Below are 17,677 nucleotides of genomic sequence, written 5' to 3'. Positions count from 1 at the left end.
GCCTCCTCAAAGGGCCTGAGCAAGCGGCAGGTGTCACGCATGAGCTGCCATTGGCTGACATCTAAGTTACACAGGGGAGTACCTTTATCCGCTTGTAACATCAGGAAATCGGTGATGGCCTTTCGCTGTTCGTATAGGCGGTCTAACATATGTAGGGTTGAATTCCACCTTGTTGCAACGTCGCAGATCAGGCGATGCTGTGGAATTCCGTTCTGCCGCTGCAGCTCAAGGAGGGTGTGCTTTGCGGTGTAGGAATGGCTGAAATGCATGCAAAGTTTACGTGACATTTTAAGGATGTCTTGCAGTGGGATGGTGGATTTTAGGAACCGCTTGACAACCAGATTGAACACGTGAGCCATGCATGGCGCATGGCACAACCTTCCTTGACGCAGAGCAGACACCATGTTCTTTCCGTTGTCGGTCAACATGGTTCCGATTTTCAGTTTGCGCGGAGACAGCCATCTGTCGATTTCTCTGTTCATTACACTCAGAAGTTCCTCCCCTGTGTGACTACGTTCGCCAAGGCATACCAGGTGCAGCACAGCGTGACACCGTTGCGCCCTGCACATGTGATATGCCGGTCGGGTAATGGGACTTGGCACGGGGGTGGCGGCTGAGGACACGGCGGAAGAAGAGGTGGTAGAGGCGGACATCTTTGCTGGACCAAGGACGTGCAAACGTGGAGGCAAAAGCGGCGTGACCTGTCCAAGTTGCTGGTGCGGCTGTGTCAGCACCACGTTCACCCAGTGGGCCGTAAATGACATGTACTGTCCCTGACCGTAGTTACAGCTCCACACGTCGGCGCTGCCGTGCACTTTGGCAGAGACCGACATGCTCAAAGACTGGCCCACCATCTCTTCTACATGTGAATGCAGGGCTGGCACTGCCTTTTTGGCGAAGAAATGCCGGCTTGGCACTCTCCACCGCGGCTCGGCACAAGCCATCATTTCTCGGAAAGGTGCTGAGTCCACCACTTGGAAAGGGAGGGACTGCAGCACCAGCAACTTGGACAGGAGGACGTTCAGCTTCTGCACCGTCGGGTGCGTGCTCGCAAACTGTTGTCTCTTGGAAACGGATTCCAAGAAAGACTGCTGACGGAATCCGTGAAGAGGAGTAGCAGGAGAAGGAGCATCTGAACGAGCGGAAGATGCCAACGAGCGACAACTCCCCTCAGCAGAGGTGTTGGAGCCTTGACTGGCTGATAGAGGGCGATTGACGTCGGGTGACGGAGCAAGTAACGGAGCGGGTGATGGAGCGGGGGCTGGGGCAGGCAGAACCGCCGTATCTTTATCACGGTTTTCCCAGGCCACCGAATGGCGACGCTGCATATGCTGAGGCAACGCTGTAGTCCCAACATGGGCCCCCTGGCCACGCTTGACTTTCTGGCCACATAGTCGACATACGGCTACGTTTACTTCCTCGGGCGGCTTGACGAAAAATTGCCACACCGCCGAGTAGGAAACTTTGCCCCCGCTACTCCTCACTGGCTGACTGCTACTTCCTCCGTGCACACCGGCACCACTACTGGCCGTGGTGGTAGGCTGCAGTGGAGCTGGTGCTCTACTCCGTGGCCGTTTGCCTCCACTGACACTGCTGCGACCCTGCTGCCTCCTGGGCAACCCACCGACTGTTTTGCTCGCTGCCAAGCTGGCACCCTCTTCTCCTGATGATGCGGAAGCAATAGCCTGATGACGACGAGGCTGCCAAGTGCGATCAGCCTCATCATCATCAATTAGGGTCTCCGCCTCACTACTAGCCCCCTCGGCTGCGTGTGGGTCAGGAGACAGACCTGTCTCTAGACCGGCTACCGAGCCACTCTCCTCGCCAGTACTTCTTCGCCTGGCTGCTGAAGAGGCGGATGTCTCCACCCGTTCCTGACCGCCCTCTGTTAGCTCTTCCTCACTGTACAGTGGGGCTGAGCCCACAGCATGCGATACTTCGCTTGGTGAGGGAACACCAAAGGACAGGGGCAGGTAGAGGACACGTGATTTCAGTGGGCTTGCTCCCGGGCCATGCCAACTAACGGTTGTGTCTGACGTACCCACCGACCGTTGGCTGTAGGTGTCAGAGGTGACCTGGGAAGAGGAAGACGACCAAGCCAACCAATCGATGACGGCAGGGTTGTCGGTGGAGACACGACCGCTGGATGACACCGGGAGCACTGGCCTCTGGCTGCGACTAGTGCTGCCTCGACCCCTTCCTCTGCTGCCACGTCTGCTCGCTCCTGAAACATTGCCTCCTCTGCCACTCCTCTGCGTGTTGTCTGACATACTCTTTAATTCAACGATTCTGTGTCCCTGAGTAACAATTCTGTGTCCCTGAGTAACAATTCTGTGTCCCTGAGTAACGATTCTGTGTCCCTCAGTAACGATTCTGTGTCCCTCAGTAACAATTCTGTGTCCCTCAGTAACAATTCTGTGTCCCTGAGTAACAATTCTGTGTCCCTGAGTAACGATTCTGTGTCCCTGAGTAACGATTCTGTGTCCCTGAGTAACGATTCTGTGTCCCTGAGTAACAATTCTGTGTCCCTCAGTAACAATTCTGTGTCCCTGAGTAACAATTCTGTGTCCCCGAGTAACGATTCTGTGTCCCTCAGTAACGATTCTGTGTCCCTGAGTAACAATTCTGTGTCCCCGAGTAACAATTCTGTGTCCCTCAGTAACGATTCTGTGTCCCTCAGTAACAATTCTGTGTCCCTGAGTAACAATTCTGTGTCCCTGAGTAACAATTCTGTGTCCCTGAGTAACAATTCTGTGTCTGTCCCTGAGTAACAATTCTGTGTCCCTGAGTAACAATTCTGTGTCCCTCAGTAACGATTCTGTGTCCCTCAGTAACGATTCTGTGTCCCTGAGTAATAATTCTGTGTCCCTGAGTAATGATTCTGTGTCCCTCAGTAACGATTCTGTGTCCCTGAGTAACAATTCTGTGTCCCTGAGTAACGATTCTGTGTCCCTGAGTAACAATTCTGTGTCCCTGAGTAACAATTCTGTGTCCCTCAGTAACGATTCTGTGTCCCTAAGTAACGATTCTGTGTCCCTAAGTAACGATTCTGTGGCCCTAAAGTCCCTGTGGCCCTAACTCTGTCCCTAATACAGACAGGTCTGTCTCTCTTGAATGACCGGAGGCTAATGGAGAATTCTAAGATGGCCGCAATTTATAGCTCCACCATTACACAGTGCTGGCTGGCTGGCTGCTGATTGGCTAATGCATGAATGAATGCATTATGGGTCAGCGCGCCTTGACTGCGCGCCTTCCCAGAGATCCCCGCTCCGTCGCCACACATGTCGCCGCCATTTTTGGGAAAATTCGATTCGTGCATCCGAAGTTTGCTAATTTTCGGATTCGGCGCGAATCGAATTTTTCCTGATCTTCGAAACGAATTCCACTTCGCCATGTTCGATTCGCTCATCTCTATTCCTGACCACTCTCCAGCCTGTTCCTTTGGTACCTTGTCTGCCTGATTGTTCCTGACCCGGCCCATCTGACTACGCTCTGCCTACTCCTTTGTGTCTTGTCTGCCCGATGATTCCTGACCACTCCACCTCACCAGCCCTGACTGCTCTTGTCTGTGTACATGCCGTTATCAGTTAGAAGTTTTGTTTTGTTATATTGTGCGTTATATTTGTGTATAACCCTTAATAAATTATATTGTTATACCATACTTGAGCCTGCGTTTCCCTGTGTCAGTTCACGCATCTCTAGTCTTACCGGGAGCCCTGACAACAGCCTTCCCAGAAGAGTTAAAGCTGTTATTGCTGCAAAGGGTGGGCCAACTCAATATTTAACCCTATGGACTAAGACTGGGATGCCATTAAAGTTCATGCACGTGTAAAGGCAGGCATCCCAATACTTTTGGCAATATAGTGTGTGTATATATATATGTGTGTGTGTGTGTGTTTGTGTAGCAGAGGATATCTGAATTACAGCCTTTCCTGTTTCAAGAGATCACTTTACTTTTAAAGTTATATTTCAGTTGGAGGTGGAGTTTGGTGGGATGAATACCCAACTGGTCTTCAATATCTGTTGGGGTCTATAGTTGACAAAGCTTCCTACCATACTTTTTGCCAACCTGGAATTTCAATGGCTTCCATTGCTCTCAGCCAAGCTTGTGAGAGCAGGGAGAGAGAAGAGAAGACTGGCAGATGGACACAATGGATCGATACAGGACTCAAGTAAGTATTTAAGGGCACAGCAAGAGGCAAACTTTTTTTACCTTAACACAGGGAATGCATTAAGGTCAAAAACATTTTACCTTTAGGACCATTTTAACTGAACAAATTTAAATGTTTGCTGCACAACTGTGTCCCTTTTTGAAAGCACATTTCCCCTTGAAACTTTGTGGAAAATTTTCTGACACAGTCTAGAGTCTTTCAGAATGGGGCAGCATTAGGGGTACACAATCAAAATGTATAAACCTGCTTCTGGTGCATGTCCTAGATAATCAACTTTTGTGGAGTTCTTCTTTAACATAGACTTAACCCAAAAGAAAAATATGCAATCTAATATCAATCCTTTGTTTTCTTTTGTTAATATGAAAATAAAAGTAATGATGACGTCCAAACATGGAAAACAATAAGGAGAACACTTACTTTATAATAATTTTCATCAGACTGAATTGCTTTTGAAAGCCCAAAATCGCTAATTTTGGCATAATGCTGAGTCACCAAAAGCACATTTCTGGCCGCCAAATCCCTGTGGACAAAATTATTTTCTTCCAGATACTTCATTCCCATGGAAACTTGATGAACAAGTTCTGTTACGTTCTTGTCTGAGACATCCCTGACAAACAGGATTAAAACCCTAATTATACATCAGTATATACCAGTCAGTCATGTTTTCTAGTGAAGACATTTTGTATTACATTTATAGTTAATAGAGACTGAGAAGTTTTTCCATGTGCATACTGTATAACAAATCATTTTATTTCTAACAAGGCTTTTGGGTCACATTTTCTTTTCCAGGGGGTAGAATTTCTTTAATAATAAGAGTATACACCATGCAATGTCGAATGATGCTTCTTCAACTTGACAATAACATTGATGGTATAGAATGCAAGCAATTGAATCAAATCTATCTATCTATCTATCTATCTATCTATCTATCTATCTATCAGTCTTTCGTCAGATACTCCCCCCCCCCCGTTCTTGGGTTTAGATAAAGTATCTTATAATTCTTATGGACAAAGATGCTGATTGACAGCCTACCTAGTGGTTGCAATTTAATATTAATTGAAAAATATAACACTGGAAACATACATAAATGTAAATGCCATACCGACTTTCAGATTGACAGTACAACATAATTAGAAATCTAAACACATTCTTATAAAATACATTTGTATGCCTTCTTTATGTTTAAAGGATATTATTACAGAAACACTTTGAGTACCTGTTCTTAGCTAGAAACTTATTTAATGGTCCTAATTCTGCAAGCTCCATAACCAACATCCAAGCCTCCGCCTCACAAACTCCGATCATTCTGACAATGTATGGGTTATCCAACTGTTGCATGACCCTTGCTTCAGTAAGCAGCTCCTCCTGGGTGGAAGGGTCGTTGCTGTCATTCTTAAGAATCTTCACGGCAACTTTCTTTTCAGATCTGTTGATTGGAATAGAGTTAAGTTGGGATGCTAAGTGTCCACATTTATGTAGTTGTTATTCCAGCTGCTGCTGCTTATTTTGTGGAGTAATACATTTAAGCACAATGTAAAAAAATGAGATAAAGATAAATAATTTCAGAACTTTTTCCACCGTTAATGTGACCTATAAACTGTAAAGCTCAATTGATAAACAAACTGAAATCTTATAGGGGAGCTCGGGGGTAAACATAAAAAACTAAAATAATGTGGTTGCATAAGTGTGCACACCCCCTTATACCTCTTATAATGTAGCTGTTTTCAGAATCAAGCAATCACATTCAAAATCATGTTAAACAGGAGTCAGTACACATCTGCCATCATTTAACGTGCCTCTGATTAACCCCAAATAAAGTTCAGCTGTTCTAGTAGGTCTTTCCTGACATGTTCTTAGTCACTTTCTACAGCAAAAGCCATGCCCGCAGAGAGCTTCCAAAGCATCAGAGGGATCTCATTGTTAAAAGGTATCAGTCCAGCTAAGGGTACAAAATGATTTCCAAGGCATTAGATATACCATTGAACACAGTGAAGACAGTCATCATCAAGAGGAGAAAATATGGCTCAACAGTGACATTACCAAGAACTGGACTTCCCTCCAAAATTGATGAAAAGACGAGAATAAAACTGGTCTGGGACGCTGCCAAGAGGCTTACAGCAACATTTAAGCAGCTGCAGGAATATCTGACAAGTACTGGCTGTGTGGTACATGTGACGACAATCTCCCGTATTGTTCATATGTCTGGGCTATGGGGTAGAGTGGCATGATGGAAGCCTTTTCATACGAAGAAAAACATCTAAGCCCGGCTAAATTTTGCAAAAACGCATCTGAAGTCTCCCAAAAGCATGTGGGAAAATGTGTTCTGGTCTGATAAAACCAAGGTTGAACTTTTTGGCGATAATTCCAAAAGATATGTTTGGTGAAAAAACAACACTGCAAATCACCAAAAGAACACCATACCCACAGTGAAGCATGGTGGTGGCAGCATCATGCTTCGGGGCTGTTTTTCTTCAGCTGGAACTGGGGCCTTAGTCAGGGTAGAGGGAATTATGAACCGTTCCAAATACCAGTCAATATTGGCACAAAACCTTCAAGCTTCTGCTAGAAAACTGTACATGAATTGGAACTTCATCTTTCAGCATGACAATGATCCAAAGCACACATCCAAATCAACAAAGGAATGGCTTCACCAGAAGAAGTTTAAAGTTTTGGAATGGCCCAGCCAGAGCCCAGATCTGAATCCAATCTGTGGAATGATCTGATTAGGGCTGTGCACAGGAGATGCCCTCGCAATCTGACAGATTTGGAGTGTTCTTGCAAGGAAGAGTGGGCAAATATTGCCAAAGCAAGATGTGCCATGCTGATAGACTTATACCCAAAAAGACTGAGTGCTGTAATAAAATCAAAAGGTGCTTCAACAAAGTATTAGTTTACGGGTGTGCACACTTATGCAACCTTTTTTTTTAGTTTTTTAGTTTTACTTTCCTTCACCTAAAGGATTTCAGTTTGTAGTTCTACTGAGTTGGACAGTTTATAGGTTACATTAAAGGTGGAAAAAATTCTGAAACAATTTATCTTTTTCTCATTTTTTTACATTACAGAAACCTGACATTTTAACAGGGGTGTATAGACTTTTTATATCCACTGTATATATACACTAGTACCCTAAACTGCACTGGTTGTCCAGGAATTGGTGAGATTCATAGGCTGTAGCATTAATTGTGTTGAAGTTATAGCTATCTCTGTCATAGTCGTACCTCCCAACTGTCTGGATCACATTCTTTTGAGCTCCCAGCATAACTGGTAGGTAGCAATGAAGCCCACTGAAATCACTGGTGTCTGAGCAAATAGTCAGAAGTCAAGAACCAATTTATTTTCTACAATGACTAATGTTTGTTACCCTTTTGTTAGAGTTCTTTTTTTCTTTGTGGCTGCGGGAGGGCTGGGGATGTTATCAATGTGATAAGATGTTGCACAGATCTTGCTAGGAACTGCACTTATTGTTGCAGGCTGCCAAAGCTAGCTGTTGCTTTGCAATTAGCAGCAGTGTTGTCAGCATGCTGTGTGCACTCTTTCATTTGGATGTTGGGCTGCTGACATAGACTTTTGCTGTATTGTTCATTTAAGCACAAGAGACTCCATCTTGCTTGCAATGTTGCAATGTCTCTGTGCCCTCCACTTAAAACACAGTCTAAGTTTTGCTACAGGTTCTCTCTTTTTACCCAATGGTTTTAGTTTTGCAACTGTTAGTCATAGTTTTGTGACATATGTGAGATGGGGAAACAGCTTTCATTGTTTGAACACTGATTGAAGTAAATTAAAAATGTTCTGACTGACATTCTGCAGTTTAGCCACAAGATGTCAGTTTCTAACGCAGCCTCAGACTGCATAGCTATTTTGATATTCAATAAGGGGTGGGGTTTTCTCAGAGAGAGTGAACAGGAAGAGAAAAGAGAAGCCATACTTGAGAGAGAGAGAGAGAAGAAGGCTGAGTGATCGGAGAATCCGTTGCCATCCAGCTGTGGAGACTGCCCTCCGTAATCAGACATCCCATTGAGTGAAGCTGATGGTGTTCAAGACGCTAATCCTGTGCAAAGAGGGGAAGATTTGCTGCCAGGAAGCTGATGAGGACAGAGGAGCAAAGCAACATACATTGCTGATAATATTGCACGCTTAGTGGAGAGACATCTGTTCTGTTCAGAGTCATCAGCGGATGCAAAGCAGACCCGGGTCGGTAAGATCGTGCACGCACCTCATTTCATTGTTGGCACCTCCAGAGACTGAGACAGGCCTATAGTTAGTTAGGGTCTCTGTTTGTGTCAGGCCACAAGTGGTATTACTGATCATTGGAAGGACTCCACAACTTTAAGTGACATTTCACATTGGAGAGCAGATAAAATCCTACAAACTCAAGCCAGACTGGCGTTTTGCTCAGAAGGAATACTCAGGCATGTGCTACAGGACCAGTTATGGGAGAGGGAATACTGTAGATTTGTGTAAGATTGTAAGCTGTTGTGCTGCACCGCAGGCTAGCCCATACCATACACCCATACACTGATTCCTGCTCTTTTAGGGTAATAACAGGTAAGGTGTAGCAGCTTATTAGTGCCCACCAGTAGGTAAATTACTAAACTTTCTACCTTCATCCATCAGACAGCGCCGTGCTGTGCAGCACAAGGGTCTCTGCTTTTGGGCTGAGTGTATGTAAATTTATTGTACATTCCAGCATTTGTGGTTTTGTTTATTTGCCACATCTAAGTAAAATTCTGTTGTGACAAAAGCTGGTGTTGGGGTTGCTTTCCTCATTCGTGACTTCACTGTTTCCTGGGGAGCCCACCCCGGTACACGGCATACACATATGAAATATGACATTATTATATTTGCTAGTTTTTAATAACATCTCACACCACCCGCTTTCTTCTGTATAAAATAGAATGTAATAATACATTTTGGGAGAACAGATACTTTAAACACAGTGATTGCATCCTGTCAATCTGTTCTTGCAATTGCACTTGCAGTTTTCTTTTTAGTGTCTGAACCAGAAATATCCATAATAGCTGCATATCAAATCTGTAGTAGGTATTTCCAGACCAGATAGGCAAACCAACAAGCAACTAAAGGAACACACATGACAGGCCAAAAACACTGCCACTAATTGCAAGGCAGATGATTAGATTAGCCAACCTGTATCAGAAAGTGCTGTTATGTTTTCACACCACCCCTGGTTTGGCTCTGGCAAACATGATTTCATTTAAAGGAGATTTAAACTCTGACATATATATATATATATATATATATATATATATATATATATATATACACACTACTCAAAAAAATTAAAGGAACACTTTTTAACCAGAGTATAGCATCAAGTCAATTAAACTCCTGGAATATTGATCTGGTCAGTTAAGTAGCAGAGGGGGTTGTTAATCAGTTTCAGCTGCTTTGGTGTTAATGAAATTAACAACAGGTGCACTAGGTGGGCAACAATGAGACGACTCCCGAAACAGAAATGGTTTTACAGGCCACTGACATTTTTTTTCCCCTACTCATCTTTTCTGACTGTTTTTTACTAGTTTTGCATTTGGCTAGAGTCGGTGTCACTACTGGTAGCAAGAGGCAATACTTGGACCCTACAGAGGTTGCACAGGCAGTTCAACTCCTCCAGGATGGCACATCAATACGTGCCATTGCCAGAAGGTTTGCTGTTTCTCTCAGTCTCAAGAGCATGGAGGAGATTCCAAGAGACAGGTAGTTACTCTAGGAGACCTGGACAGGGCCATAGAAGGTCCTTAGCCCATCAGCAGGATTGGTATCTGCTCTTACAAAATGTCCTCCAGCAGGCCACTGGTGTGAATGTCTCTGACCAAACAATCAGAAACAGACTTCATGAGGGTGGCCTGGGGGCCCGATGTCCTTTAGTGGACCCTGTGCTCACTGCCCAGCACCATAGAGCTTGATTGGCATTTGCCATTGAACACCAGAATTGGCAGGTCCACCACTGGCGCCCTGTGTTTTTCATAGATGAGAGCAGGTTCACCCCTGTGCACATGTGACAGATGTGAAAGGGTCTGGAGAAGCTGCGGAGAATGTTATGCTGCTTGTAACATCGTTCAGCATGACCGTTTTGGCGGTGGATCAGTGATGGTCTGCGGAGGCATATCCTTGGAGGGACGCACAGACCTCTACAGGCTAGACAATGGCACCCTGACTTCTATTAGGTATTGGGATTAAACCCTTGGGCCCATTATCAGACCCTACACTGGTGCAGGGGGTCCTGGGTTCCTCCTGGTGCGAGACAATGCCCAGCCTCATTTGTTGAGAGTATGCAGGCAGTTCTTGGAGGATGAAGGAATTGATACCATTGAATGGCCCCCATGCTTGCATGACCTAAATCCAATAGAATGCCTCTGGGATATCATGTTTTGGTCCATCCGACTCGCCAGGTTGCACCTCAGACTGTCCAGAAGCTCAGTGATGCCCTGGTCCATATCGGGGATGAAATACCCTAGGACACCATCCGTTGTCTCATTAGAAGCATGCCCCGACATTATCAGGCATGCATACAAGCATGTGGGGGCCATACACTACTGTGTACAATTTTGAGTTGCTGCAATGAAATTTTAACAAAATGGAATAGCCTGCATATTTTTTTTAACTTTGATTTTTGGGGTGTCTTTGAATTTAGTCCTCTGTAGGTTGATAATTTTCATTTCCATCAAATGATGGGGCATCCTTACATTCCTAACACATTACCCAGTCCTTGACAGTATAGATATCCAGAATGATATTTTTCCCCATTGAGATCTGATGTGTTTTCAAAGTGTTTTTTTTGAGCAGTGTATATATAAATAAATATAACTATGCACTATATTGCCAAAAGTAATTAATACTACTCTTGAGCCAAAATGTGATACTCCCCTTAACGTGATAAATAAATGACTAAAATCATATATAGCTAATGGTGCATCAACACTTTACACAATACTCATTATCTGTGCAAAAACATAAACATAAAACATGATATGTATCTACATATACATATACGTGCCGCACTCCATAATAAACTCAACAACTCATATACTAGTGATAATTCAAACAATAATGTGAACAAAGTAAACGTGCTTCAAGCCAGTGCAACATGTAGTGCATATCAAAATAATGTTCATCCAATATTTAAAACAGTTTTATAAAAAGTCATCTTTGTGCTTCTATAATATTTCAGTGACAAGTGAGGTGTATTGTGCCACACTCCCCGTGCTCTGTGGATAGGTGTGCGCTCACCTCCTTGTTAGCCAGACAAGCTGGCTAAACACACTTTTTGTCCTCACAGGACAAGGTGGGAATCTTTACTTTATATGCGTGTTTCCATCCATATTGTGGATGGAAACACAATTGTTCCAAACAATTGTTTTCCCCCTGATGAAGCCACGTGACCCTGTGGCGTAACGCGTAGGGGAGGGGCTCTGATGTCACGACGCCGCGGTGGACGAGCGGCGCTTACAAACATAGGATCTGGACACATATCAGCTGAACACAGCATTGCTGTATATAATGTGAGTGGCGATTTTACTTACTAATAAATAGGCTAAGCCTCACAAAGGATAAGGCACTATCTGTGGCTCTTTTTTACATGGTTCACTGGGAGGAGGAAATCATCTTAACCATCCCTAAAGAAACCTATTGAGGCTAAAGTGTGGAAGGAGGGAGACCTCTGGTGGCAGAAATAAGGCAATCCACAATATGGATGGAAACACGCATATAAAGTAAAGATTCCCACCTTGTCCTGTGAGGACAAAAAGTGTGTTTAGCCAGCTTGTCTGGCTAACAAGGAGGTGAGCGCACACCTATCCACAGAGCACGGGGAGTGTGGCACAATACACCTCACTTGTCACTGAAATATTATAGAAGCACAAAGAGGACTTTTTATAAAACTGTTTTAAATATTGGATGAACATTATTTTGATATGCACTACATGTTGCACTGGCTTGAAGCACATTTACTTTGTTCACGTTATTGTTTGAATTATCACTAGTATATGAGTTGTTGAGTTTATTATGGAGCGCGGCACGTATATGTATATGTAGATACATATCATGTTTTATATTGCCAAAAGTATTGGGACACCCCTCCAAATAACTGGATTCAGGTATTCCAAACATCTCCATGGCCACAGGTGTAAAAAATCAAGCACCAAGGCATGCAGACAACTTCTACAAACATTTGTGAAAGAATGGGTCGCTCTCAGGAGCTCAGTTAATTCAAGCGTGGTACCATGATAGGTTGTCACCTGTGCAATAAGTCCATGCGTGAAATTTCCATGTTATTAAATATTCCACGGTCAACTGTTAGTGGTATTATAAGTGGAAGCAACTGGGAACAATAGCAACTCAGCAATGAAGTGGTAGGCCACGTAAAATGACAGAGCGGGGGTCAGTGCATGCTGAAGCGCACAGTACAGAGAAGTCGCCAACTGTTTGCAGAGTCAATAGCTAAAGACCTTCAAGCTTCATGTGGCCTTCAAATTACCACAATAACAGCGCATAGACAGCTTCATGGCCGAGCAGCTGCATCCAAGTCTTACATCACCAAATACAGTTGGATGCAGTGGTGTAAAGCACACCGCCAATGGACTCTATGGCAGTGGAGACGCATTCTGTGGAGTGACGAATCATGCTTCTCTGTCTGGCAATCCGATGGATGTGTCTGGGTTTGGCGGTTTCCAAAAGAATGGTATTTGCCTGACTGCATTGTGCCAAGTGTAAAGTTTGGTGGAGGGGGGATTATAGTGTGGGGTTGTTTTTCAGGGGTTGGGCTAGTGAAGAAAACTCTCAAGGCGTCAGCATCCCAAGACATTCTGCACAATTTAATGCTCCCAACTTTGTGGGAACAGTTTGGGATGGCCCTTTCCTGTTCCAACATGACTGTGCACCAGTGCACAAAGCAAGGTCCATAAAGACATGGATGAGAGAGTTTGGGGTGGAGGAATTTGACTGGTCTGCACAGAGTCCTGACCTCAACCTGACAGAACACCTTTGGGATGAATTAGAGCAGAGACTGCAAGCCAGGCCTTCTCATTTGACATCAGTGCCTGACCTCACAAATGCGCTTCTGGAAGAATGGTCAAACATTCCCATAGACATACTCCTAAACCTTGCGGACAGCCTTCCCAGAAGAGTTAAAGCTGTTATAGCTGCCAAGGATGGGCCAACTCTAAAGGCAGGCATCCCAATACTTTTGACACTATAGTATATATACTGTATATATATATATATATATATATATAGTTTTTTTTTATTGTTCCCCCAAAGCATATTATGCCATAATGTGCTAGTATGCCCAGCAACTTAGTCCGTTATGACAAACTTACATGCAGTGTCAGTGCTTGACCTTGTCCCGGGCACTTTTACTTTTTCCTGTCAGATTTGCTCTGTTTAGCCACTTGAATGGACAGTCTGCAATGATATCACTCCTGCACATGTGCCTGAGAGTCATCATGCCACAGAGCAGTGCTGTGATTGTATTTTGAGCTGTGCATGTTTGGCTAAGTGTATATTATCACTGACAGGCAGAGAGACGCATTTATGGCAGAAGAGACCACTAGGGTCTCTTCTGTCATAAAAATCCTACCAGTCTGCGGTTTTAAAAAATTGGAGTTTAATTCTGCTTTAATACATTTTGGAGTTGAGTTGATAAAGAGTGTGATTTTAACACAAAAGGTTATTATTATACAGGATTTATATAGCGCCAACGGTTTGCTCAGCGCTTTACATTATAGTGGGATACAATACAGCAACAATACAGTTCAATACAAGAGGGATTTGAGGGCCTTGCTCCTTGGAGCTTACAATCTAGGAGGTTATGATGTTAACTATTGTAAAACTAGCCATAGGCATGACATAGCATTTGGATGTGTAAGTGTGATCTGATTGTCACACAATTGTCTTCTGGCCCTGTGTTAACTATAAATAGGAATGCCTGGGTGACATGGGTGTTCTTGTTTAAGGCTATGCAAGAGAGAGGTACAATGCATAAAATCTGTAGCTATGTGCTTGAAAGAAGATTTTAAATTGCAGGAAAAAGTAGAAAATCCTTTCAATATGAAATTAGCATCTAACATGCATTAATGCACTTACTTTGTTGTTTTAAAGATTCCTTTCTTCACAGTCCCAAAATTGCCTGAACCCAGTTCAATATCAGCTATCAGGAGTTGTTCTCGCTTTATTTTCAGAGTTTGAGTTCTTAGCTCATCAGGATCTTCATATATTCCTCGATACACGTCTGTGTCCATTGGCATGGAATACATGGAACTATCTGAAACTGATGGCATAAAAGATGGAGCTCAAATAACCTGTTCACACTAATTTCATGGCTTTTCATAATCATAATATTTCATATGTTCTATGGTTTTCTAAGTTGCTGTTTTGAAAATTGTAAAAGAAAATTGTATTTTCTTTTGTCATTTCACATTTATTTTATTTGTTTGCAGCAGATGAAGTTTAAATACATCATTGTGAAAGGTTGGATACTATTTAGAACTACATGGCGTGTTGTAATACAATGTAGCATTGGCCAACATTTGACATGGACACTTTATATTGACAACAAACCCCAATGGGAACATTTTTCAAATAGATATTCATATGAGTGATTTTGCACTAAGAAGTATATATTGTAGAACCCATTAAATGCATATATCCATACAGTACTGCATACAATATATTGTATTGATTATGGTAAAATATTACAATAAGGCATTTTAAACCCAACTCCAGTCAAAACCTTTTTTTTTGTTCTTAGAGAGATGTGTCAGATTTCTATTGCTGTCTGTGATCCCTGGCCTAACCTGGCCACAGGTGTCACCAAATAGGAAATGAGGAAACCTCAGCCATAGACATTTGCAGTTATACAAATACTTTCATTCACATGGAAAAAACAAGACCTTTCTTGTAAGTGACATCCTATACTATTTGTTGTGGATCTCACTAAGCTATAAGGATTGAGTTTCACTGAGGATATTTAGCGTGAATTTACTTCATTGGAGGACTGCCTTACGAGCTTTCAGTCTATGGAGGGAATTTACCAAGCTTAGATTTTGATTATAGCCCTTGGGGCTTACCAGGAAGATGACCCGTGTCTTCAATACTGTGGTTTATATTGCTTTGTAGGATTGACTTTATAATCTGAATGCTGTGTTTATCCTTTGGACAACACACTACATCAACTATACTGAAGCATGGATCATGTCCTTTAGTCACATCTATTAATTGGAGGTACCTATTTGAAATTCTATTTGAGACATAGGAGTAAATTTACCAAAATGGGAGCACTCAGAATCTGGTGCAATAGTAACCAGTTAGCTTCAGCTTGTTCAGTTAGGCTTTGACCTTGTAACCTAGAAGCTGATTGGTTACTATGCACAGCCGCACCAAATTGTGTGTGCACCAATTTTAGTACATTTCCCCCTTAGTAACATAATTTACTTCACCTTGGTTGTGTCCATCTGTAGTATTTATAATCCATGATGCCATAATGCTGAATGTATTTAACTGTAGGGGTCAAAGTGATATATGGCTAATGTTGTTTTCCTTATGTTGTTTATTTGGGGTTTTGTATTTTTCTAGGGGATAATCTGAAAATAAATAAATAAATATATATATATATATAATTTTTTATATATATATATATATATATATATATATATATATATATATATATGTATATATATTATATATAGTGGATATAAAAAGTCTACACACCCCTGTTAAAATGTCAGGTTTCTGTGATGTTAATAAATGAGACAAAGATAAATCATTTCAGAACTTTTTCCACCTTTTATGTGACCTATAAACAGTACAACTTATTTGAAGAATAAACTGTAATATTTTAGGAGGGGAAGTAAATATAAAAAACTAAAATAATGTGGTTGCATAAGTGTGCACACCCTCTTATAACTGGGGATGTAGCTGTGTTCAGAATTAAGCAATCACATTCAAAATCATGTTAAATAGGAGTCAGTACACACCTGCCATCATTTAAAGTGCCTCTGATTAACCCCAAATAAAATTCAACTGTTCTAGTAGGTCTTTCCTGACATTTTCTTAGTCGCATCCTACAGCAAAAGCCATGGTCTGCAGAGAGCTTCCAAAGCATCAGAGGGATCTCATTGTTAAAAGGTATCAGTCAGGAGAAGGGTATAAAAGAATGTCCAAGGCATTAGACATACCATGGAACACAGTGAAGACAGTCATCATCAAGTAGAGAAAATATGGAACAATAACATTATCAAGAACTGGACGTCCCTCCAAAATTGATGAAAAGACGAGAAGAAAACTGGTCTGGGATGCTGCCAAGAGGCCTACAGCAACATTAAAGGAGCTGCAGGAATATCTGGCAGGTACTGGCTGTGTGGTACATGTGAGAACAAGCTCCCGTATTCTTCATATGTCTGGGCTATGGGGTAGAGTGGCAAGACGGAAGCAGGGGTGGACTGATCATTTGGAAATATAATTCCCTCTACCTTGACTAAGGCCCCAGTTCCAGCTGAAGAAAAACAGCCCTTTAACCTTGGTTTCATCAGATCAGAACACATTTTCCCACATGCTTTTGGGAGACTTCATATGTGTTTCTGCAAAATTTAGCCGGGCTTGGATGTTTTTCTTCATAAGAAAAGGCTTCCGTCCAGGGGCGGACTGACAACTCATGGGGCCCCTGTGTCCTTGCCCAAACTCAAAAAAGCCTATGAAAAAGGTACCAGGGGCATCTCATGGGGCCCCCTACTGACCCAGAGCCCTCGGGCAGTGCCCGAGTTTCCAAATGGTCAGTCCGCCCCTGGTGTGCACACTTATGCAACCATATTATTTCAGTTTTTTATTTTTACTTTCCTCCACTTAAAAGATTTCAGTTTGTTGTTCAACTGAGTTGTACAGTTTATAGGTTACATTAAAGGTGGAAAAAAGTTTTTAAATGATTTATCGTTGTCTAATTTTTTTACATCATAGAAACCTGACATTTTAACAGGGGTATGTAGACTTTTTATATCATATATATATATATATATATATACATACATACACACACACTATATATATATATATATATATACACACACATACACACATTATACATAATTTTCATCAGTGACTTTGGATTATTTTTTGCTGTATATATTCTTCTATAGATTGAAGAAGCACCAATCGCTCTAATTTGTCTAGTTGCTACTACTTGTGATAGTTGAACGCAGGGTGCTTTTTCTCCATGATCATTATTTTGTTTCTTTTTCTCTTCTCAGGGTTTGTTTCCTCAGAAACAACACCTGTCAAAACTGCCAGACCTTCTCCACTCTAAAATCAGAAACAGTGTTGCTTAATGTTGAACTGTAATAATGAAAACATACAATCTATTGCCTTCTCTGGTAATTACATTGCAATGTAGACCACAGATCGAAAAACGACTGCCCTGCAAAACAGGCTTGTTAACTAAACCATACAGACTCTTAAAGCAGAGTTCCAGCTAAACTACGGGGAGAGAAGAGGGAGGACAA

At 42.4% G+C, this 17,677-nt stretch overlaps 1 protein-coding gene across 6 annotated transcripts in view; it reads right to left on the bottom strand.

Annotated features, from left to right (window-relative positions):
• Positions 1–17,677, bottom strand: part of SYK (spleen associated tyrosine kinase) — a 189,887-nt gene that overhangs the window by 18,765 nt on the left and 153,445 nt on the right. For all 6 annotated transcript variants that reach the window (XM_089677147.1, XM_089677146.1, XM_089677143.1 and 3 more), the window contains 3 exons: positions 14,271–14,454; positions 5,389–5,598; positions 4,590–4,779 (listed from right to left, as the gene is read on the bottom strand). In XM_089677147.1, coding sequence (XP_089533273.1) covers positions 4,590–4,779; positions 5,389–5,598; positions 14,271–14,454 — 584 coding nt within the window. The remainder of the gene's footprint in view (positions 1–4,589; positions 4,780–5,388; positions 5,599–14,270; positions 14,455–17,677) is intronic.

The sequence above is a fragment of the Staurois parvus genome, unplaced genomic scaffold (genome assembly GCF_062004578.1).
Source record: "Staurois parvus isolate SC_StPar_1 unplaced genomic scaffold, SC_StPar_1.0 ptg000178l, whole genome shotgun sequence".
NCBI classification, from domain to species: domain Eukaryota; kingdom Metazoa; phylum Chordata; class Amphibia; order Anura; family Ranidae; genus Staurois; species Staurois parvus.
The sequence above is the reverse complement of the archived record's forward strand: the minus strand, read 5'-3'. Positions and strand labels throughout refer to the sequence as shown.